The sequence below is a fragment of the Xiphias gladius genome, chromosome 15 (assembly GCF_016859285.1).
Source record: "Xiphias gladius isolate SHS-SW01 ecotype Sanya breed wild chromosome 15, ASM1685928v1, whole genome shotgun sequence".
NCBI lineage: Eukaryota > Metazoa > Chordata > Actinopteri > Istiophoriformes > Xiphiidae > Xiphias > Xiphias gladius.
Genome location: NC_053414.1, coordinates 14,314,085 through 14,336,918, shown reverse-complemented (window position 1 = coordinate 14,336,918; position 22,834 = coordinate 14,314,085). Strand labels below are relative to the sequence as shown.

Here is a 22,834-nt window from a genome sequence, read left to right as displayed (position 1 = left end):
CATTCATTAACCATACTAACCCTTTTTTAAAACGATTCTTGGCCTAATTTGCCGCCGTAACTGAGATGATCGTCAAACCGAGTCACTGAATAATTGCAGCAAATACAGCAGCAAACTGCCACATCTTTCTAATGAAGACCGCTAGAGTAAGAGAGGAAAGAGGATCTCGGTGTAGAGTGTATACATGTAAAGACCACAGAAGTGATAACATGCACAAATCGCTGAATGCTTGCTCACATAAAAAATCCTGGCAGGGTCAAGGTCGAGTTTCTTGCAGGCTTTTTACTTGATTGCACTGACCTCCAGTGAGGCCAAACAAATGCTCACACGACAAAACCTAGAGACAAACACCCTGTGTGACTCCATAAACCTGTGGCCCTCTGCAATCAGAAATGAGCTGCAGATGTCCAGAGTTCAGTGGCACAGTGCATCGAATTCGCTGCATATGTAGGCCTATGATAAGAAGTGTGCAAGTTGCATAACTCCTCTATAATTACCCCAGGAATAGTCATGAGGTGTAGCCTCAGCTTAACCAGAGAAAATGCAATAACTGACAGAGACAGAGTTGCACTGTATCTGTAACTGGGTTATATTCTCACTATGACTTTACACCGGGTGCACAGTTTCAAACAAGGATGTATTGAGGCTAATTTGGTCTCTTGTTTACCGTGTCTTCACATCACCACGAAGAACGTACATGCAGGCAGGACAGCCAATGCCGTTCTTCTGGGAAAAAATATCAGACTGCCTCATAAATAAATCATCGTACTATTCATCTTAAGGAGTGACACAAAAAAGCAAACATCTCCCCTGTTCCGATCTGTATATAGTGCATGAAAATTACATGGGAGGAGGGATCATTAATCATCTCACGGGCAGGCAGCCCTGCCTCATGAGTAGGTGTTAAAAAGACAAACAAAAAATAGTTAACACAACACAGATCACACATCATCATGGCCTTTACAGCCATCTGCATCACGGCACCAATAGATTTTGTACGGGAAAATGCATTGTAAACATTACAGTAAACAGGAATTAGACACCGAAATTAAGTCACGCACAACGACCACAGGCAAGACACAGGAAATAATAACTCTTGACATACATGACTTCATACAACTTCATTTGCAGCTGAATGCGGTTTCTGTATGTCTTCAGCTTGTTGAAACAAACATGATCACAATTTTCGTAAATGTCAATTCGCATTTAGAATCACCTGCATCCTGAATGTCTTGTACAATTTTGAGTGGATTAAAATTGTTTTTTTTTTTACTTGACACACAATCAACATATACACTTAGTTGCCAGTTTACTAGGTACACCTAGCTAAAACAAATGCAGTATAATACAACAGGCCGGGAATAGATCCTACCTCCGTTAAGGTTGTGAAGTTTAGTTTTTGTCGACATTTTTCAAGAGAGGTGCTGATTCTAATTTATGGCCTTTTTGGAGGCTGCAGATTGTGAATTGTGTAGTGTTGAGAGCGAGAGGTGTTTCCTATATTTTGTCCACCCAAGTAATATCAATGAGAGCAGACTAGATATTAGAAACAACTCTAAGGTTAACGCATTAATCTTAGCTAGGTAGAAATAAACCGGCAGCTATGTATATACAAACAATTTACAGCATTCAATCTCTTCACAATATGTTGTATACAAATGAATATAGTACATTTTCAGCACCACTGGTATATTTCTATCTGTGTTTGCGTGGCTGCGAGTGGCAGTCAAACACAGCTTTACACATTTTAGGTAATTTTAGGTAATTTTTCAATCAAACATCCCACTTGTTCACATTTACAAAACTCACATCAACAGACTTCACCAGCAATTTGTAATGTTTGAAATCTTGCACTCTATGATAAACTGTCTGCAGTATAAACCCCATGAGGATCCTGCGTGACACTTATTACCAAGAAACTACAACAAAAACAATGTTTGTGGATCTGGTCTTCAGGGGCCTGTTCCTCATCATTCACTTTCAAAGTCACGTGCTCCATTTTAACGCTTTTGTGATTTCTTCAGAATGCACTCCAACAAACTGATGCACAAACATCTGGCAGCTAGCATATAAACTGCCTGTCATGCAGAGCAAACCACATTTATACTCTGTAGGCACTTCTGCTGAGATATTCATAACTCTTCCACTGCTCCAGCAGTTGTGACATCTTGCTCGATCCCACAGCTCAGCTGCAAGCATATTACACAGCTGAGCTGTTGCAGAGAAAATTAAGCAACATTAAGGCTTGGTTCTGTTGGGAGCTTCCCTCTGAAATAAAGTACAAGTACTAATCCGAAGCCAAAAGTAGTTTCTAATGACTTTAGACTGGACTAGACAAAAATCAAAAAAGTGTTGCAACTCAGTCGGACAGCAGAGGGGAAAGGTCTCTTTGGCACTGCAAACCAGCAGACAGAGAACAGTTAAATCCTTGGATGTAATTTCTGCTGTGGTCAACAAAAAAATGCACGGCACCATGCAAAACATTTGGCCCAAAACTTTAAACACGTATCAAAACTGTGGTTTTTTTTTAGAAACTTGTGGCAATAGTGATGACAAGGGAAGTGAATAAACTGATTATGGAGCAGCAGCTAACTATTATTTTCATTTACCGAACAATGTCAAGGTTACATTATTAATTAATTGTTTGGTTTCTTAAATGTCAGAAAATAGTGATAAATGTCCATCACACTTCACCAAAGCTGTTGAGTTGACTCATTCAAATAGTTTTGTCCCACCAACGGTATATACTCACATTTGAGAAGCTGGAAACAGACTTAAACGGCTAATTGACAACTAAAATTATTGTAGATAACTTTCTGTCAATGGACCATTGATCAACTAGTTGTTTCAGCTCTGTGTCACAGAAATAACATCTGAAATTTTGCTTTTGAAGTTCTAAAGTTGATTTGTAATGAATAAATACGTTGTTTTTTTTTAAGCATTTATTATTCCTACAAAATCACTATTCTATTCGTACATTTTAAATGGTATCACATCTGGTCAAAGGTGCATAATGACCTCTTGAGCACTTGGATTTAACTTGCACTTCATAGCCAAGACCTGAGACTTATTTGTGACCTGCAAAATAATGACTTTGTCCCAGCTCTGGCTCTGGTTGAGAGAGAGCTCTTGCAGTGCATCCCTGCTGCTACCTCTGTTCCAACAGTGCTCGTATAATATTAATTACAGTTTTCGAGTAAAATGTGTCTTTCACAACTCTACATTTCCCACTCGCAAAGATCACTACCCCATTTCTCACTCACAACCCAATACAGTTTATGCTGCCTCATACGCCGCTTTCATAATGAGCTGGACAGGAAATGAACACAGCACACAAACAGTGTGAGTAACTCTGCCATGCCACACACTCTTATGAGAAATAGCTGATCTGTTTATAACTGCCTTTCCCCCAAGTTCGACGGTGACACACGCCCAGAATTCCTCACAGCCAATCAGAGGCCGCTTATCCGCGCGTCAAACCAATTGGCTACGGAGGGGGCGGGTTGCTCAGGCTGTTGCTAGGGTATGTCCCTGATGTCTTTTACACCGTCACGCCAATCAAAATCTCAGCCAAACGTTGCCTGCTCATTGGCTAAGACACAGCCGGAGAGCCCGCCCGCAGGCCTCTCTTATTGGACAGAGGCGCGATCACTCACGTCACTGAGTTATAGTGAGGTGCTGTTGATAGTGTAGTTTGGAGTCACCGAGACTCAGAAGAGAATATAGCAGCGCACTTACATCGCCCTGAAATAGTTTTTTTTTCCCATTCTATTATTTTTATGACTTGTATATTTGTGTAAATAGATTTCTGTTTTTTTTTTTTATAACGAGACGACAACAGGATGGAACTTAATTCTCTTTTAATTCTGCTGGAGGCTGCAGAGTACTTGGAAAGAAGAGACAGAGGTATTTCAAGCTAAACTGACAAGTTGACAGCATTTTCTACGTGCGCGATTGTTTTTGTGAATGGAGGATTAGGGTGGCAGCTACCTCCACGGTCTGTCATCTGTGAAGTTTTTTACGTGCCCTGCCACAGTGCAGGTATGATGTCACTTTGAAGACAATGGGACATACACCAGACGATGGGTGCAAACTGGACCCGCTAGCCTGTATGCTAGAAAAGAATAACTGCAATGTATTATTCCCAGGATCTCATGTATTTGTGGACTGTGTGCGCATTATTTCTGATTCAAGACAGATGTCATATGTATGTACTCAAGAGTGCAGTCTATTTTTTTTGGTAGAGAAATGCGTAAACAAGAGTGACATTGAAAATAATAGCTAGTATCATAACGACAGATACTCTTTAACGGCCGAGTAATGTTGGCTGATTAAATGTCAACCTTGCTGACGGCTGTACAATGCCACATGAATGTATTGTTCCTCCTGAGCCCCTGTGGCTATTTCATGTTTCACAGTTTCCTTAAAGGACTCATTGGCAGCGCACTTTTTTTTTTTTCTTTTTATCCTCGCAGACGCCACAATGAATTAACTTGATTCATTTTTTGTTTTCTGTGTCAATAGAGGCAGAACACGGTTATGCGTCTGTTTTACCGTACAGTAGCGACTTTTCCAGAAAGAAAACGAAAGCCCCGCCAATTTCCAGAAAAACTCAGAACAATAGGTAAATATATTTCTTGCTTTTTTTTTTCCCTATTTTTTATTTGTTTGTGTCCGTGCCAGCTTACAGGAACACGCATGCACGCGCACGCACGCACGCACGCACGCACACGCACACACACAGTGGAGGAGGGCTGTTTTCACGCACGCTGCCAGCTTTCTTGCTGCCTGGGCTGGGCTCTCTGTTTTGGTCTCTCCAATAAACACTGCCACGCGTACACTGTCAACCCCGCTGCTCCCACTCTCTCTCTCTCTCTGTATCACACACACACACCACACACACGAACAAAAAAAACAAGAAACAAACAAAAACAAAAACAAAACCCCTCCCCACCCGACATCCAGAAACATAACCTTTCGCTTTTGCACCCTGTCTTTCACCTGTGCAAAGCTTTGAAGTGCCCCCTTTTTCATGTGGTTAGTGTGTTTTGTATCCGTGTGTCTGATGTGAAATGAAAGTACGTGGTCTTTACTGAGCCCCCCCCCATCCCCCCCATCCCCATGTCCTGCACTCTCTCCTCCACACGCGCAGGGGTCACGGAGGTTTTCATTGCAGACTTTGACAACCTAGACCGAGGCTCCGCAGCGGAGTTATCGACCGGTTTTCACGCTCTCCCCGTGAAACGGTCATAAGCGCGCGTTCACGCCGAGTTTGACCCAATTTGTATGGATGGGTCGCAGCCTGCAAATAATGTTGACGTTGCGGCAGGGGCAGAAAAATTACACGGAATGACTTGACGTGAGTAAATGCTTTTAAGTTTCAGTTTCGGTTCAGTCTTTCTCTGTGGCTGTCGCGCTTTTTACACCAGGTGGACAGCAGGTTAAAGGCCGTTCAAACATCAGCTGATTAACGTTCAATCCTCACCTCTAAATTGAAAAGGCCTGTTCAGTAGGAGAGCCGCTATTGGGGCTGTTATTATTTATTACCTTCGTTGTCAGTTAATCTGTTATTTTCTTGACTAATCGATTAATTGATTCATTGTTTTGTCCCTAAAATGTCCTCGTCACATCCAAACATCAGTCCAAAACCTGACTCTATTCAATTTTACTGCCGTGTATGACAAAAAAAAAAAAGCTACCAATCTCTTAAACCAGAGAGTGTGGGGGGAAATCTAAAACCTGAAATAGGCGATTATTAATTTTCTTTGGTTTAATCGACCCGTGCTGTCAGCACTAGTCTTTGTTGAGGTGGTCGAGGCACCTGATGGCCCCTCACTGTGTTGGTGTAAAAGAGGGTTTCAGTTGATAAGAGTCAGTGTGGGACACGCCCTCACCAGGAACCCTTTTTCTCTTGAGTCCGTACCCAGATTTGGAGACTTTTACACCCTGGACTACGTGCAAGTTTATTCTTGTCCAAATGTCCATCAAATATCTATGATTTGCAGTAGATATGTTTTTGGTGAAATTCGCCAGAAACATTTGCAGGATGTCCCGTTTAATTCCCACGAACTGATGAAAAACAAAAAACAAAAAAAAACAACCTCTGTTGGCTAATGTAGTTTGGGGAAGCACAGTGAGCCTGATTTCTTAAGTAATGAGTCTCAGAGTTACATCATTGCACATACAGCATGTTAACCTGCGGTATCACTATCACTATTGTAATCTCACTCCTTTTTAAGGCGTAGAGTTGTTGTAAATTTGAAAGTTTGTTTTCATGCAGTTCCCTCCTCATTCCTCGGACACAATCTCTTACAGACTAACATAATTAAGTTTGTGCGTTGGTGAGGGGAGTGTATAGGGGATGTGGCAGGTGGGTGTGGTGGCTAAAACAGACACTTACACACTGTGACAAATGCAGCATCCCATTGGGTTTCATGCACCAGGCTTGCTTTTCCCTCCTTTTTCTCGTGTGTGTGTGTGTGTGTGTGTCTGTGTGTCGGTGTGTGGGGGGAGTATCGAAGTTAAAACATGTTTCATGTGCGAACTCAATTCAAATTTTCAGTTTAACAGAGGCTGGCTGTTAGTTAAAAAGCGAAATGTTTTGTCTTAAAAGTGTTTGATGTCACGATCAAGCCTTCAGATTAAACAGGTATCTTGTTTTGCACCGGTACAATATGCGCGGCATGTGGAAGAATCAGTTGGGAGTCTATTTCTGCACACACAAAGAAGAAACCCTGGTGGAATTTCCTTGTTTACTCATATGCTGTTGTTAAATCAAAAAAAATCTTCTGGGGAAAAAAAAAAAGAAGTGTGAGACCTGGAATTTTATTGGTGAGAGATTTCCTGCTTCAGTGCTCTGTCACATTAGATATGATCTGAAAAATATAAATAGCTCAGATGACAAGAAAAAGCCTGCTTAACTTTTTGTTTTGCATCCGCGAAATCTGTGATCCCTTTGAATGTGGGAAAATGTACACAGGGTGCTGTGAGTATGAGCTTTGGCAACTTTCACATCCCATATAAAAGGTGACGTAAGGCTAATTTATTGGCCTTTGACCATCAGGGCCGAGTTTATGACATCAAATCATATAGTCCTTTGCATGCCACACTGTCCCTTTACATAACATGTAAAGGTGTGTGTTAACCTGCTGTTATTACAGGTCCGTGTGCATTCTCTTCCTCTGAAATGTGCTGTATGATATCCTGGTCATGCCCTGTGCTTTGACTGGGACCTTCCCCCGTTTTTGAACTTCCTCCATGATGGATTAAAGCTCTTTGTTGGCCTCTTGGATCAGGTTATTAGCAGCAGTGCGGCATCCTGTGCTCCCCCTTGAATGATTTTGTGCAAGAGCCACATTATCCCAGTTGCACGGTCAACTGTAACCCTTGTGGTGCAGCGGACAGCGTTGCTGTGCAGATGCTTGGCCTCATCCAGCACAGCTGTGTGAACCACTGCTTCACGAGAGCTCAAGGGCTCTCAAACAGTGGAAAATCTGAAAAGGCTTGTTGTCAGTCTGGCCCTTTGTTGTTGCTGTTTTTGTTTTTATTGCCTTGGTATCCATGACGGTCTCATGAACAGAGGGCCTGTTTCAGATGGTCTGCGGTGCCCTCGCTGCTCCCAGCTGCACGTCATAATAGAGAGTCTCCTCGGAATAGCCCACACGCTGAGGAATTCTTCCAGCGTCTCGGCCTCCAGACGTCTGGGTGTGTTTTTATCCTATGTCCACGCTGCTGTTCAGCCAGCGTGCAGCAACAGCAGCAGTGCGTGCATGCTGTTTGTGTGTGTGCTGAGCGGGCAGGGAGGGGGAGGTTTTGCAGTGTCACAGATACTGCTCCCTCTCCGGGCCTTTTTCGCCATCTGACAGATGTCGCACAGACATGGAAAAAGATTTTAAAAATCGGGCCTTATTTTTGCACAGTTGTCATTGATGTCTATTTCCAGAATGTGTGACCAACTTTCCATGTGTCTGTGCCCTTAATTCACCGAATCAGAAAGACTATGTAACAGATAAGGCCTGCTTTAGAGTATGAAGATATCGCATTTCTTCCTGTATAGCAGCTACAGCATTCAAAAGCCCAAGAGCCACCTGAAAGAAAGGAAAAAGCTGAGAAGAATCGAGCCCCTTCTTTGATCTCTTGACACATTTTTCCTGAATGTCTCTCAGATCTGCTGTTACTTGACACTGTCTTCCAAACGTCTTGCTGTAATCTGTTTTACATTTAGATCACATTTACTAACCAAGCCTCTCACTTGGGGATTATTCACTACATCGTATCCTCACTGTCATGATCTTGTGATTTGAAGTTTGTGAAGTATTTTTGGTACTTGCTGTCTTGAGACTCATCTTTGTCTTTTGTCTGTTTGCCCCTTTCAGATCGTCGCACAATGAGCTGGAGAAACACAGGTAAGGTGACATCTAAAGTTCTCTTTGACCCACCCAATCTCTCACGTTTGTCTGATTTTCGCACACATCTTTACCCCAGCACCACGGCATTCCTAACATGTTAAGTGAAGGGATGCTGGCTGCAGGTAAACGTCAGACAGATTTCTCTCAGTCAAAAGCACCAGATTGGATCAGGTCATCTTCAAAGAGCCAGAGATTTAATCAATTAATTCCTTGTGTCTGAAAATGGATAATAAGCTGATTTCAAAGAGCACCTTCATGTTGATCAGGTCTGTCTCCATTTCACGGGTGAAGCTCGTTACCTTGTATGGACGGGGAATCCTGTCAGTAATGTGATAATCCTGCCCAGACTGAGGCTGTGAGCGGAGGCGGGGTTAATCTGGCCCTCGCCTGCCATTTCTCCAAACTGAGTCCCAGATGGCACACACACACACAAACACACAAGGTGATCCCGTTCTACTACTCCCAGCATGCACCTCCCTGCAACTCAGAAACATATTTCTTTCTTTCCCTCCCTTCGGAGTACAGCACTCAGCTCGTGGTGACGTGATACCCTTGCTCATTAAAGGACGTCTGTTATGACTCCATTAACAGAGGAACTGACTCCACGGATCCGAAGGGATTTCTTGTCAGGAAGCAAAACCCCTATTTGAGAACAATAAAATCTAGCTGCTGTAGAGAAAAATGCTTGGCAGAAGAAGTAAAACAGTATGGGAATTTTTTTTGGTGCTTTTTTTTTTTGCATTGAGGTCATCTCAGCTGACTCTTAGAAAAATACCTGCCCCAGAGGATTTAGGAAACAGCTGATGTGACTGTCAGCATGTGAGCAGAGGCTGAGATGGGTGCATGTGCGTGACACACTGTCACCCGCATCGGGGGGTGGAGGTTTGCCAGTCACATGCCTGGGAGTGAGTAATGGATGCGTGTAGAGCAGGGAGAAACAAGCGGGGACATATTCCTCTCAGACCTGAGACACAGAGAAGGCCCCGGCTGAATACAACGCAGGTGTTGAGACACAACAGTTACCTCATGTCCGATGATGGGGTGTGGTTGGTTACCATTGAAGTGACGTCCAGTCAAACTGACAAATGCAAGTGCCAGTAAAGTCTTGCTTAATCACTTTACTCACTTCCGTTGTCATCACTATGGCCACAAGTTTCTAAAAAAGACATCCAGTGCAGTGTCATGACTGTAATGTTAAAACATGTGACTTCTCTCACTTATTTAGTAATGTTTTGGTCATGATGTAATAATAAGTGGAATTGTGCTTTAAAAAACTCTGCAAGTCCCCCCGCACTGTCCTTGGTGACAAGTGAAGCCTTATTCTATTTTTTTTTCCAGTTTTTTTTTTCCACCCTCAACTGTTTTTAAGGAGAAATGTCAACCTACTTATGTGTAACGACACGTCCTGCAGTGGCAAGGTGTCGTTGTGATCGTTTTGCAACCCAATGCATCCTGATTTAATCCCTGACTAACTTTACTCCATCATACATGTGTTGAAGGTTGAGACTGTGACTTCAGGCTTCAGCACGATCAATCATCATCCAGTGCATCTGTATGTAGCGTATATTAACCAATACATACTGCAGCTGTTTAGCTAATCTGTAGTGCTGAAATGATTAATTGGATGATCGACAAACAGAAAATTAATCAACCACAGTTCTGACACTCCGCTAAGTCATTTCTCAAGCAAAGCATTTGCTGATTCCAGCTACTCAGATGTGAGGATTTTTGCATATTTTCTCTGTTTTGTATCACATAGTTTTTGGTTTTGGTCTATTGGTCTGAAGACGTCACTTTGTTTTATCAGAACTTGCAATTGGCCTTTTTCACAATTTTGTCAAATGTTTTAGACCAAATGATAAATTAATAACTGAAGAAATAATCGAGAAAAGCGTAAAGGAATAAAACATTTATTTCCAACCCTGCTGGTGTGCATTAATCCAACAATATCAGCGACCTTGATTGCTACATTGTCTACCTGCGGGCCGATTCATAAGGAAACCAAAAGTCCTCAGCTGTCCCGTGCAACCAGTCTAATGACCGCGTGACTAGTTTGGAGTATCGCTTAAAGATTCAGACCTGTTTAATCTACAGCCGTTGCAGTATTGTTTCCTTAAAGTTAAACATTCCTCTGGCCTCAAATGCCACTCCAGGGTGGTGCTGCTGGAGCCCTGACTCACTGTCTTTGTTTGGTCATGTGTTGGTGGGTTTGGTTCACGCTGGCGCATCACAGAGACATCCGTCTACTGTATCGTCATGAGGTAGACAAGGTGACTGATGAGTGTCAGCTTTACATGCCAGAAGGCCTTGACTTTATGGCGAATAGTCAAAGAGTAGTTAATTCAGGTCATCAGCAAGTAGTGCTGCGTACAGATGTAGCTGGAATTTCTTGATGCCTAATTTTCAGTATGAATACCAAAATTATACTTATATTTTTCAAGTCTCCACTTTCGAAAAAATATAAAACAAATTTTTACAAAAACTCCATTGTGTCTTTCAACAAAATAAGCCAAAGTTAAATGTTGTCTAAATACAAGCTGCTGTTCAAGAGCTTTGCCTAAAAAATAGTTTACATTTGGAAAAGTCTGATTTAAATCAGCAACTATCTGATAACAAACAGGATTACAAATCTGACCGGACATGCTGGCTTTCTGTTTTTTTAAACCCTTTTCTATGGACACATTTTGGTTGGTAACAAAAGAAAATCATTGAGATTTGATACCAAGCCTTTTTAAGCCAGTACGTCAAAGTATAATGTGACAGTTTTCAAATATGTTTCTGTCCGAATATTTTCATTTCCTGTGGACATCGGCTCACCTGCTGCTGCTCAGTGATCTTATGCTTGCTAGGTGTCTCTAGTGAAACTTACTTCTGGGCACCCTGAATATATTTGTGTCCTGTTATCAGCGTGAGACGTCTGTGTGGTTGCCTGCTTCGTCCCACAGGGTTGTTTGTCGTTACACAACCTGACATGGTTGCAGCCTGAGTGCAGCCATGACAGCCCTGTATAGACCATCTAAAGGGTGACTCTGTAGGTTTTTCTTTCTTCTCTCATCGTTGCATTGGCGCAGGACAGAGCTGCAGAGCACCAGCTCAGACGTTTCTGTGAAACCAAACCCTACTGTGTGGTTTGTCTCTGATGGTATTGCTTCCTTCCCATTGCTTACTTCAGCTGCTCTTGGTCACACCTATGACGACTCGTCCATGCCACAAGTTTCCTTTTCTAGCAATGGCAAGAAATTGTGAAACTACAAACATTTCGTTTCCCACATATCACCTCTTTACAGGAAATCTGAGTCCAGCCGTGTAAGGCTGGGCAACCGGTATGTTTGCAGTGCTTACTCCAATTGAGAACAAGATTTACAGATCTATTTTTATCTCTGCAGATGAAAACACCACCCATTGCCGTCAGGTGCTCTCAGTTCCATTTCTGAGATTACTCAGACTTTGCAGATTGATTTCAACAAACAATATTCTCTTGCTCTACAGTGTATATCCCACTGCAGATGACGTGCAGCAACTGTGTGACACCTCTTGAACTTAACTTTAAATTTACACGCACTTCATGGACACAGGAGTAGGCTCTCAGTTTACCACAGTCTAATCTTCTCTCTAATTAAATTTACTCTCCCAGTGTCTTCTACTCCCAGCTGTGATGAATGGCTTATTTGGCTTTGAGGAACTCCTTCCCCTTGAGTGAAGCCCACCTATGTGTGTGTGTGTGTGTGTGTGTGTGTGTGTGTGTGTGTGTGTGTGTGTGTGTGTGTGTGTGTGTGTGTGTGTCTATAGGCCAGGCTAGGCAGCAGCGGGACCTCACTGAGCTATTGGAGTTACGGCAGTGGGAGGGAGAGCCGTCCACAGCCCTGTTACTTCAACCCTGCACCTTCCACTCTTTGTCTCTTTCTTCAGAGACCACATCTGTTTTTTCTGTTATCAGTTTTTCCCTTTCTCCTCACTCTTGCTCTAATTTTTCGCCCCCCCCCCTAAAAGTGTCTGAGTCAGCAGAAACCTGAGGCAGTAAGGAGGAGAGGCGCAGGGCTCCCTTCTCACAGAGAGCCTTTATCTTTCTTTACTGATCCTCCTGCCAACCCGTCTGTCCCCGTTTCTACTCTTTTGAGGTGTAAATCTTCTTTTGTGACTGAGTTTATGTGGAGAGGTTTTGATGGGCCTGTTAATCTGCATTTTAATGTGGATTGTAAACGGCACAGCCATTGTAAAGTCATATTATGTCCACATCCTGCTTTTCAATATGAATTGTTTTTTTTTTAAAGCAGTTAAATGTCATGTTTGCCTCTTACAGGCTGCTACATAAATAAAGTATAGAAAGATCCTTTATTCCTTTGAGTTTCGTTTTTAGCGAGGCATTCATGTGCTTACATGATTGCACGTGGCTAACTTCTTCAAATGTCACACTGTCAGTTACATTCCTCATACATGTGTGGTGACCTGGAGTCATTAGGCTGGCACGGGCAGCTAAATAACCCGAGTAATGATTGATATACTGTATATGGTCTCATCATTAAAACGAATGTAGGCCATGCTGTGATTCGTAGCAGTATGTATATTCAACATCCAGTCTGTGAATGCTGACCTAATGTTAGAGTGGATTTGGGTTGTGCCACATGGATAAAATCTTCTACCATGGTATATGTAATTTTATATTGAAATATAAATACATGTAGGACTGCAGCTAATGATTATCGAGATAATTGAATAGTCTGCGGATTATTTTCTCTTAATCATTTAGTTTAAAAAATGTCAGCAAATAGTGAAACATGTAAAGCACAATATCCCAGAGCCCAAGGTGATGTTCTCAGATAGCTTGTTTTGTCCGAACAACAATTTAAAAGCCAAAGATATTCAGTTTATTATTACATAAGAGAGAAAAATCATCAAATAATCACAATTGAGAAGCTGGAACTAGAGAGCGTTTCGAATTTTGTGCTTGAAAAATGTCTTAAATGATTAATTTATTATCAAAATAGTTGCAGATTCATTTTTGACCAATCAGCTAATGATTAATTGACTAATGGTTTAAGCTCCAATCCATTCGCCGATAAAATAATGGTAATGTCTGTGTCCGTCTGATCTAGTGAATAAAATAGCTCTATAATCCTGTATTTAATCAATTTGACAAAAATCCAATCCATTTAGTTTACAGCATAATTGCCATAAAGTGGTCCAGCTTTACATTTCAGTCATCTCCTGATATCTTTTGTCGTATTTGCCCAATCTTAGGCCCTTACCGTCCTACAGGCTTAGGACAGTCTGGGTTGCAACCGCTGAAAGGCTGTACGTGCGCAAAGAATAAGGAACTTAGTACAGCTGGAGGTCAGCGGCCGAGGTCACATGTGGAATTTCTCCACCCTGAGGTCACTGGGCGCTGAGAGGTTCTTCAACTTTCTCAGGTCAAATCCGGCCGGGGTCGCTGCACTTCAGCTATCTGTGGACAATGTGTACTGGCTTTTTGTACGCTTGTGCACTCACAGAGATATTTGAGCAAGTGAAGGAAACCGCCATAAACCTACATGTAGGTGAGAACGTTGCTGCTCCCTCTCAGGTGTTGCTGCTGCAGTGTAGACCACATTTCTGTGTCAGTAAACTTGCTTCACCGCCGCAAAGCAGCTGATGCTCATAAAGACACTTCAGGGCGCACTTTAACAAGGTGTGTGCACGGCTGTTTTTTTTTTTTAAATAAAGAAAGAAGTGAGAAGGAGGAGAGCGGGGATGAAAGTGTGTTGACTGAACCATTCATGGTTTGGTTCAGGCCCTGTGCGCCTGAGGAGGAGGAGGAGGAGGAGGAGGAGGAGGAGGCGAGGACATTCTTGAGTTTTGTCGAAGGGAGGGATGGGAGGCAGCGTAGGACGTGGCTGCTCTGTGTGTCGAGCAGGCTGCCTGAAATTCAGGTCAGCAGAGTATGCACACATACACTGGAATGCAGAGTTAAGTAAGAGCAGCAGTTTAGGGGGAAGAGTTTAGGGGTGGACGGGGGTCACAAAACTAGCAGATCGAGTATTACTAGAATGCTCCGAAGCCGCAGCCGCATCCACGTAGTTCGGTGCTGCTTGTTTTGTTGGCAGGCAGGGGATCACAATCGGACATTTTTTTAATCATGCATTGATAGAGTGGATAAGAGCTGCAGGCACTCTGTCATTCGTCAAACTGTTTTCTTCTTGTCTTTCTTCTCTTGTGTGTGTCTTCTAAAACAGCAGTTGTCAATCTTTTTGGCTTGTGACCCCTTAAATGACTCCCTGCCAAAAGTTGCATAAGTCTACAGGTTGTGAGTAGCTCAACCAAAGACTGTTTTTTTTACCCCTTTATTTATTGTAATAACTTTTGAGGCAACTGAAGACCAGTCTTTTGTTGTGTGGTAAAAAAGTCTCCTTTTCTGTTTATCATTTCACAACATCTCAGATTTATCTTGCGACCCCTTTAGCTGGGTGCAGATCCTAAAAAACCGGACCACACCTCGCTGTTCTATAACCTCCTCTTAGAAGTAAACAGCCAAGCTTTTATAGTCAGCGTGGAAGCTGGAATCTTCTCTCATTCCTGTGTAAATCATTGGCAAGGATTCATTATAAAACCAGAGCTCCTCGTGTCAGGGGAATGTGTTTATTGAGCTCACTGAACTTGTCTCTGCTAGTCTGTCCAACATTTGCAGATGTACTTGTCAATGCACACAGTGGAAGGCAACTAATGTCCAGGTCTGTCATTTGAAATGATGTTGAAATGAATCAGAGATGCACAGGGACACCTTTCTTTACGTTCAACCCCCCCCCCCCCGTTTGCTCACACGCGCTCCTCTTTAAATTCTATTTGACATCTGTTTTTCTGTTAACACCACTGTAAGCTGGCTGTGCCGAGGAAGGGATTTTGTAATGATCCGTGCTCGCCGAAGGGATTGTTTCTGTACACGAAAAAAAAAAAATTGCCTAATTACTAGGCATTCCCTAACACACCCAGTGGAAATTCCAGTTTCTTTTGTGGGAATACTACTACTACGCGTGAAAAACAAACTGCCTAATTCTGCAGTTTCCTGTTGTTTAATCACCGGTTAAGCATGCTCCTCTTTCTTTAGAGAAATTCTATGAGTAGTGTAACTAGGTCCCTCCCTCTGTCTGTGCTGCTGTTGTGGTGTTTTCAAGTTTCTGTTAGCGTGCAAGGGCAGAGTCATGTGAGTGCACGCTCCATGTCCCTGCCGTCAGGAGAATGTGTTTTTTGAGGCACTTATATCCCTCCGTCTAACCTCGCAGTTGTCACTGCACACAGTGGGTGGGTGTGGCATCCTCGATGACAGAAAACAAACACAGTTTGTCCCAGACGACTGGCATTTCATATCATTGTGACAAAAGCCTGTCATGTCTCCCTGTGCTTCCCTGTGTGTCTCATGTCTCGCTGGCGTGAGCAGTGTGGCAAACCACCCTACCAGTTTCACATGAGCTGCTTTAACGCTGTCTTATTTTTCTACCCACTTGTTTTTCAGAGACGGCACATCAGATCTCTGTTAAATGTAAACACGTTCGGGGCAGGGCTGGAGGGTGACAGTGAGACTGATGAAGTGGGCTGCTGAAAGGCCTAGTGTCTCTGTGTGTGTTTGGCTGTGTTGTGTTTGTCGGCGGCCCCTGGGTAGGGCCCCCCTCACCACCTCAAACCTCCCTCCATCTGCCTCGTACTCCCCAGAAACCTGCCAGCCAGATGTGGAGCCACTTCTCTGGCAACCCCAGATTCCACAACCTCACCACGGTGATCCACACTCACGCAACGCAGCCCCCACTTTCACTTCACATAACAGGGCAGCACTGTAAACAGGGGGGCCAGATGCAGAAAGTTTCTGCTTTGGAAAAGTTTTGGGGTATTTTTTTGTGTCCTTCCCTAAAGTTAGAAAAACATTAATTGACTGATGCTTCATATAAAGTGTTTTTTTACAGAATAATATATGTAACACTTGAAAGTTTAAAACCAGTCTTACTAAATGATTGCGCATACAGGATAAACAAATAACATTGGCAGTTTTTAGAGATAGAAGGAAACTATAAGTCTAATTCTAGTTTAATACAACGTCTTTATTGGTAGTTTTTGCTGTAATTCCTATCAGTCATGGTAAGACTGTACACACCAAGTTAACACTGTAGAATCATCAAAATAAGTTTGATGCGGTGAGAAACACAAGCAGTCGGGTCAGGTTAACTTATTTGGAAGAGAGAACAAAGGCAAATGTTTAAGTCATTACCCAGACTCGCTCCCTGGTTCAAATAAACCACTTTGCCACCCTGATTGCACTTCTGTGTACAAAACACTGGTGAACACAGTAGGTCAGACTTTTTTTAGCGATGTCGCTATGTGTCCAGATCTCTGCAGTTTTATTATTACTGACGAGAATGATGGAAAAAAAACAGTAAAACTAAGATCCAGTTGTAATGAGCTGGAATTATCCTTTAAGCAGATTAGATCATCCTTAATTTAGAGACAAAGCCTCCAAACTGATACATTGCATTTTGAGATTAAAGCCTTGCGTTATTGTGCATCCTCCAAGCCGATGTCTTGTGGGCTCAAGTCAAAACAACACCAGAGGCCTGGTATTGCATTTTCTTTTTCCTCAAACACAACAGGGAGCGTACCGAGTCAGCTCCGGCAGTGAGAGGAGACATTGCAGCGGTGTCTCCTGATGACCTTTGACCTCAGTTTAGCGGCTTTGGCTCTGTGCCAGACAAGCCACTCAGTCCTGTGCATATGGGTTGAGGAATGCGCTGGGCTGCAGCAAGCTCATTAAACAGTGCAGTGAGTGAAGGCCTGTTGTTTGAACTGGCTTGCCTTCTCAGGCCCTGCAGCTCTTTTTGTGCTGATAGATCCGCAATCCCGGAGCGCTGGACGGCTGTAGGACACACTAATGTCACCAGAACAGTGTGTGTGAACCCTTATGTGTGCGTGGACAGTGTAAAACTGGTCATCCATATCCTTCAGCATGCATCCATCAGACATAAACGGGCTACTGTAGATAAAGTCCCGAAATGTGTGCTGGGCTGTACCCACTAACCTTGGAGCATAAGTCGGCAGTTAAAATAGCTTGTTCCAGTGTCAGCAGCATGCAGCTTTCTGAGCAAAAGTTCCTTTTATTTTCTCCTCCGTCTTTGCTTTGTTTTGGCACTGAGCCCCTCACAGAGAGGGAAGAGGAGGGGGGAGGGAAGGCCAGAGATCAGACACAAATCATCCCGTGGTACTCGGCACGTGAGAATGGTCAGGTTGTCATTTCCCTGCAGACATGACTCCAGAGCAAATAAAATTGCAGATTCACTATTAAATCCTCCTCCAGTCCATTTGTTTTTTTGCAGTTTTAGCAATTTTCATTTTCAGAAGTTGTAAAGCATAATATTTCTGTTTTTTACTGAGTATTGCTCGCACTGTACAATGAAATCTTAACATTTGCACTATGTTTGCACTTACTGACACACGAAACAGAGATCTGCCTTAACCCTTATGTGACACCGCACCAGTAGTCTCAAAGTGTGACACTGTTCATGACTGGAATATCAAAGATGGTCCTATTTTCAACCCAGACAAACTGGAAAAGGTAATGTGATTCAGAACCATGCGAACTGTCTGCTCTCCGTCAACATTCACGTTTTTTCTGGTGCAGCACTTTGCATGGCTGTCTGAGGCAATCTGATAAACATTGCGTGACCAGGGCTTGGCTTAGGAATAACAAATGTGAGTGAGGGAGGGTCCTAACTCCAAATCAGCTGTGCACTCTTGAAGAAAAACAGCGAGTGTGTCTTGCGGCAGGGGAACACGTGCTGCTGGGGGGGGGGGGCTGTCAGGGACACACTGCCAGGTTTAACCAGGTCATGTCTTATCAATATGCACCAGAACCATGAAGCTTTTCTTAGGCAGTCATAATAAAGACAGATTGAAAGAAGACGTGTGTCATTTAGTGCACGACGCAGGACCAGAGAGGCTCTGCCCAGATCCTGTTGAAGCTCAAGTGGGAGGAGCCCGTTTGATGTGAAGTCAACAGTTACAGAGACATGTGCCACTGAAGAAGTGGTATTTCTTTTTTATTGAATTTTTTTTGTTAATTTGTTAATTTCATTATATCATATCATATACATATTATCATTGTCTTAATCGCGAGTGGCAAGTTGTCTGCCTTTGATTTAGGGTGTAATTACAGTAAGCGGTATATCTGAGGAGTTGTATACCAAGCAGTGGAGACATTCATTTTATTTTTATTTGGTAAAAATAATGGTGAAAGTGCATCTGTGCACATTTCTGCCCGTCTGCATGCCAGCTAAAATATGTGGTGAACATACAGGTGGGGCCTGTGATGAACAAGTCAGTAAAAATGCCAGTTTTCTTGGGGGGGGGTAGTCAGGCAGAGTATTTGGGGAACGCCTTGTTTTTGTTTTTCATTACAAGGAGGGGGGTGGGGGGTGCAAGATGGTTGCCCATTGGCTCAAGTTACCCTTTGGATGATGTGTATGGAGTGCTGCCTGGTGCAGCTGAGCACACTGCACTCAAAGAGCCCTTTTTTCAACCCAAGAGAAAGTCATCCACTAGTTCGGACCCCACTCCCTTCCAAAAAAACACCCCTCTCCCCCTTCTGCTGCAGACCCCCAGCTCCTTCCTGCCCGCTTCCCCTGGCTGGACTCCAAGTGCTTCATGTGGCTTGACTGGGGCAGGTTGGAGGTGGGCCCCAACCCTGTCCTCAGAAGACACTTGTTTTCCAGTGGGATGAAGGGTGTGTTGGTGTTGGCAGGGTGGAGCAGAGGGGTGGAGGGGTTCAGCAGATGGGGGGGGGGGGGGGCAGGATTGGCCCCTGGGAGAGGAGGAAATAAAAGAACGACTGCACTTTCACACGCCCTTTTTTAGGGGAACGCCTATATGCACCTGTAGAGAGGCAGAGATGGTTATGAGGGTATTTTTGGCATAAAAAAAATCAATCGAATCAAATTCACTTTAAAAATCAGCTGAGTGTTTATAGCTACAATCAAATCCCTGAAAACTCGAGATGCATTTATCTTTATTATGTTCAGTCCCTGAGACTGTCTTGTTGCCCACAGGCTGTCTCTGGCTGACCTCTAATTTAAACAGACAGCGCTAGTGAGAGGGTCTTACTTTATGTGAAAAACACAGGTGACGCCCTTCCTGGAAAAAACAAAAAACAGGGAATAGACTGTGTGTGTGTGTGCGTGTGTAAAGTGTGTGCTCTTGTGCACTAGCTGTGGTCCCCTGTGTCCTCGGCTCAGCAGCCAGCCCCAGAGAGCTTCATTTCTCTGATTAGGTTTATTGTGGTTGCAGCGATGGCCAGTGGAGACCTTGCATTGTTGGAGTTTGTTTACCGTTCAGCCGGAGTTAGCCAAAGGAACGGCAGAAAAGGGGGAAGGCTAGCTCGGAACAAAGAAACGGTTCATGGACTAGCTTGACTAATGGAGGATTGAAAGGCCTCTATGAACAAATTTGAATGGACCAAGTACGGGGGGGGGGGGGGGGAGTGTCTGCTGATTAAAATGTTGTGAATAAAAGCAGTCCCTTTTGAAATAATGTACAATATCCATACAAAGTCACTCAGAGATTAACTTTGCCTTGTCGTCACTATCACTGAATCAAACATCCAAATGCTGTATCCAGTGAGTGTTTACTTGTCAATCCAGGGTCATTGGCCTGTAGGGTTTTGGCAGGATTGCAGTGTTTCAATAATTATTTTTTGCACCTGGTGACCGCGGGTTTAAAGGACTCGCCCTCGGTTTTAGGGTACAGGAGGGTTTTCCATTTTGTGCATCAACCAAACACAAAAATTGCCAGATAGCTGAGTTGGACAATGGTAAAGCACCACTGAAGTCAGTATGTTGCATTAATAGTCCGCATACACATTATTAACAGTGAGTAGTTTGTGCAATGCAAGTATGTGAATACACTACAACATTTACCACATTTTGTCAGACAGTCGTTACAGGGATTTGAAAGTGGTTTGCTGGAGCCACTGCAAGCTTTGAACATGCGTAACCAGCGAGACTGGTTACCCTCAACCTTTCAAACATACGGCATCTCAAGGTCTAGCCCAAAGTCACAACTGAAACCAGTCCCTCAGAGCATCACGCCCCGGTCATGTTGTATTCAGTCACCATTCTCACTACCTAGTACGTTTTCCAGTACAAGAAAAGGACACGAAAGTCACAGTATACAAGAAACCGTATTTGTTTCAGCTCTTCAGGGATGCGTGGATAAGCTCTCGTCAGTCTGGCTGTGTAGGTACCTTCTCACTTTTCTGCTGGTGGAAGTGTGCTGACTCACCCCGCACTTGTGTGTTTGCAGACGTGCCAAACTACGGCTGTACTTGGAGCAGTTGAAGAAGCTGGTGCCGTTGGGTCCAGACAGCACAAGACACACCACACTGAGCTTGCTGAAAAGGGCCAAGATGCACATCAAGGTACTAAAAGACATGTGTTCACAACATGTTTGTTTCTGTTTGCAGTCGGCCTTTCAGAAGCATACTTCATTTGTCCTCTTCTTGAGCTTCACAAGCACCAAACTCATGCTCTATTCCTCCCATTTCTTCTAGCTGTTTTGCTTTCTCCCTTGCCTTCTTTGAGTGGTATATTGTTGTCTAATCGTTCAATCAGAGTTGTTCAGGGACTGCCAGAAGAAATTGCTCCCGAGACTGAAAGGAGGAAAAACCCCTTTACAAATGAGTCAACAAAGTGGAATATATGGGACCTTTGGTGGCTGATCTTTAGATATGTGAAGAGAGATAATTGGATGTTCAGTTTGCTTAATGCCAACTCCTCTTCCATGGTTCATTAACTGTTTCAGCTCACACACAGAAGTGGTATAAAAAATACTTGAAAAAATTGTGCAGCAGGACCAGTGACAGAAGAGGCCTTGTAAAGTGCTTCAGTGCGTGCAGAATATCATTGGATTCTTAACCTTGCCATGTAGAAGATGAGCTGTAATTGTAACTACAGCTGAGGACACGCTGTACTGATCTTGCTGTTTACAAGCAGCAACAGTGTGGTTGGTGGAAAATCCAGACTTTGCGAGTTTTAACCCTTCATTTCCTGTTTATCATGCATGTCTTCTCTGCTCAGACGATCTGCACAAATTCTCGTCATTGTGTTGTGTCTTCTCGTATCAGAAGGGGCCATATGTTTTACACTTTGCTTTGAATATCCTCCGAAAACTTTAATATGCAAAGAAGTATGAAATCTAATCCCACAGTGAGTCAAACTTTTACAAGAGTTTACGTTTATTTTTACTTTCTAACCTACAAACCTCAAACAGTCACTTCCCCATTACATGTTGAAATTTTGTTGTCGTTAAATACACAGTTTTGTAACTTTGGCAGAGGTGTGATTCACAGGAGATGATAAAAAACAAAACCGGTTTCATAATCTTTCACATTAATATGTTATAACATCAGTAACAGGCTCTGTAATCGATATTCTAGGAAAAAGATAGACAACAATAACACTTATTCTAAAATAATACAGTAATCACAATAGGAAAGAAATTTTATTTCTATTACATATTGTACTGGTTTTTTATTGGCTTTTACTGTATATCAAAACTTGAAAGAAGACAAAGACAAAATATGAAAAGCCCATGAAACAGAAATGTTTCCATAGGCAGACTTTTTCGATAACACTTGCATGCTAAGAAAAAATTTGTGGTGTAGCAGCTTTTATATTGTCAGACTCTAATGTGAACAACATTTTTACTCTCTTTTCTTTTCTTAAGGAAACAAAAATATGATGTGGTTTGCCAAAATTGCTTGTTTTTACATATGACTCAAAGGCTGAAAAAAATATTAATTCATGTGTGTGGGATTTTTTCATGAACCACATATGTGTTCCCTCACAATAAGTTTTGGACTCATTCTGCAAGGTCAGGCGAAATGTGTCGCGAGCTAAATAAATAGTAATCACACAGTATTCAGATATACAGTTAAAAGAGAGAGTAAAGATGGATGTATTTTGGTCCAGCGAACACTATCATTGATTGCCGTTCTGTTTGTGTCTCTGCAGAAGCTGGAGGAGCAGGACAGGAAGGCTTTGAATGTGAAGGAGCAGCTGCAGAGAGAGCACCGCTACCTCAAACGCCGCCTGGAGCAGCTCTCTGTGTCGGGATCCGTTGAGCGCATCCGCACTGACAGCATGGGCTCCACCATCTCCACCGACTCCGAGCAAGGTGCGCTGGCTGTAAACAGTGAAGCAGTGGTGCTAAATCGAGGATCAACCCACCCGAGAACCTTGTTTGTTCCAAATCTGGATAGAGAAACTGCAGTACATTCAATTTTCATTGTGGGAATTCGAGTTCTGTCATCAGTGATGGCAAGCACATTCATACATACCTTTCTGGAGTGCGTAAAGACGTATGTTCTAAAACAAAAAATTTACATCTAAATTAATTCCAGAGAAGGTTACGTCTCTGAA

At 43.0% G+C, this 22,834-nt stretch overlaps 2 protein-coding genes across 3 annotated transcripts in view; one reads left to right on the top strand and one right to left on the bottom strand.

The window, feature by feature from the left end:
* Positions 1-3,698: 3,698 nt before the first annotated feature.
* Positions 3,699-22,834, top strand: part of mxd4 (MAX dimerization protein 4) — a 21,978-nt gene continuing 2,842 nt past the window's right edge. The window contains exons 1-5 of the mRNA XM_040145298.1: positions 3,699-3,906; positions 4,525-4,624; positions 8,376-8,405; positions 20,718-20,832; positions 22,427-22,589. Coding sequence (XP_040001232.1) covers positions 3,843-3,906; positions 4,525-4,624; positions 8,376-8,405; positions 20,718-20,832; positions 22,427-22,589 — 472 coding nt within the window. The 5' untranslated portion in view covers positions 3,699-3,842. The remainder of the gene's footprint in view (positions 3,907-4,524; positions 4,625-8,375; positions 8,406-20,717; positions 20,833-22,426; positions 22,590-22,834) is intronic.
* Positions 22,525-22,834, bottom strand: part of LOC120799853 (PRELI domain-containing protein 1, mitochondrial-like) — a 19,415-nt gene continuing 19,105 nt past the window's right edge. Inside the window, exon 7 of one of the 2 annotated variants that reach the window (XM_040145296.1) lies at positions 22,525-22,598. The gene's annotated coding sequence lies outside the window, so the exon portion shown is untranslated. Of the gene's footprint in view, positions 22,599-22,644; positions 22,667-22,834 lie in introns of those variants that run through there. The other variant, XM_040145297.1, reaches the window with a different exon arrangement.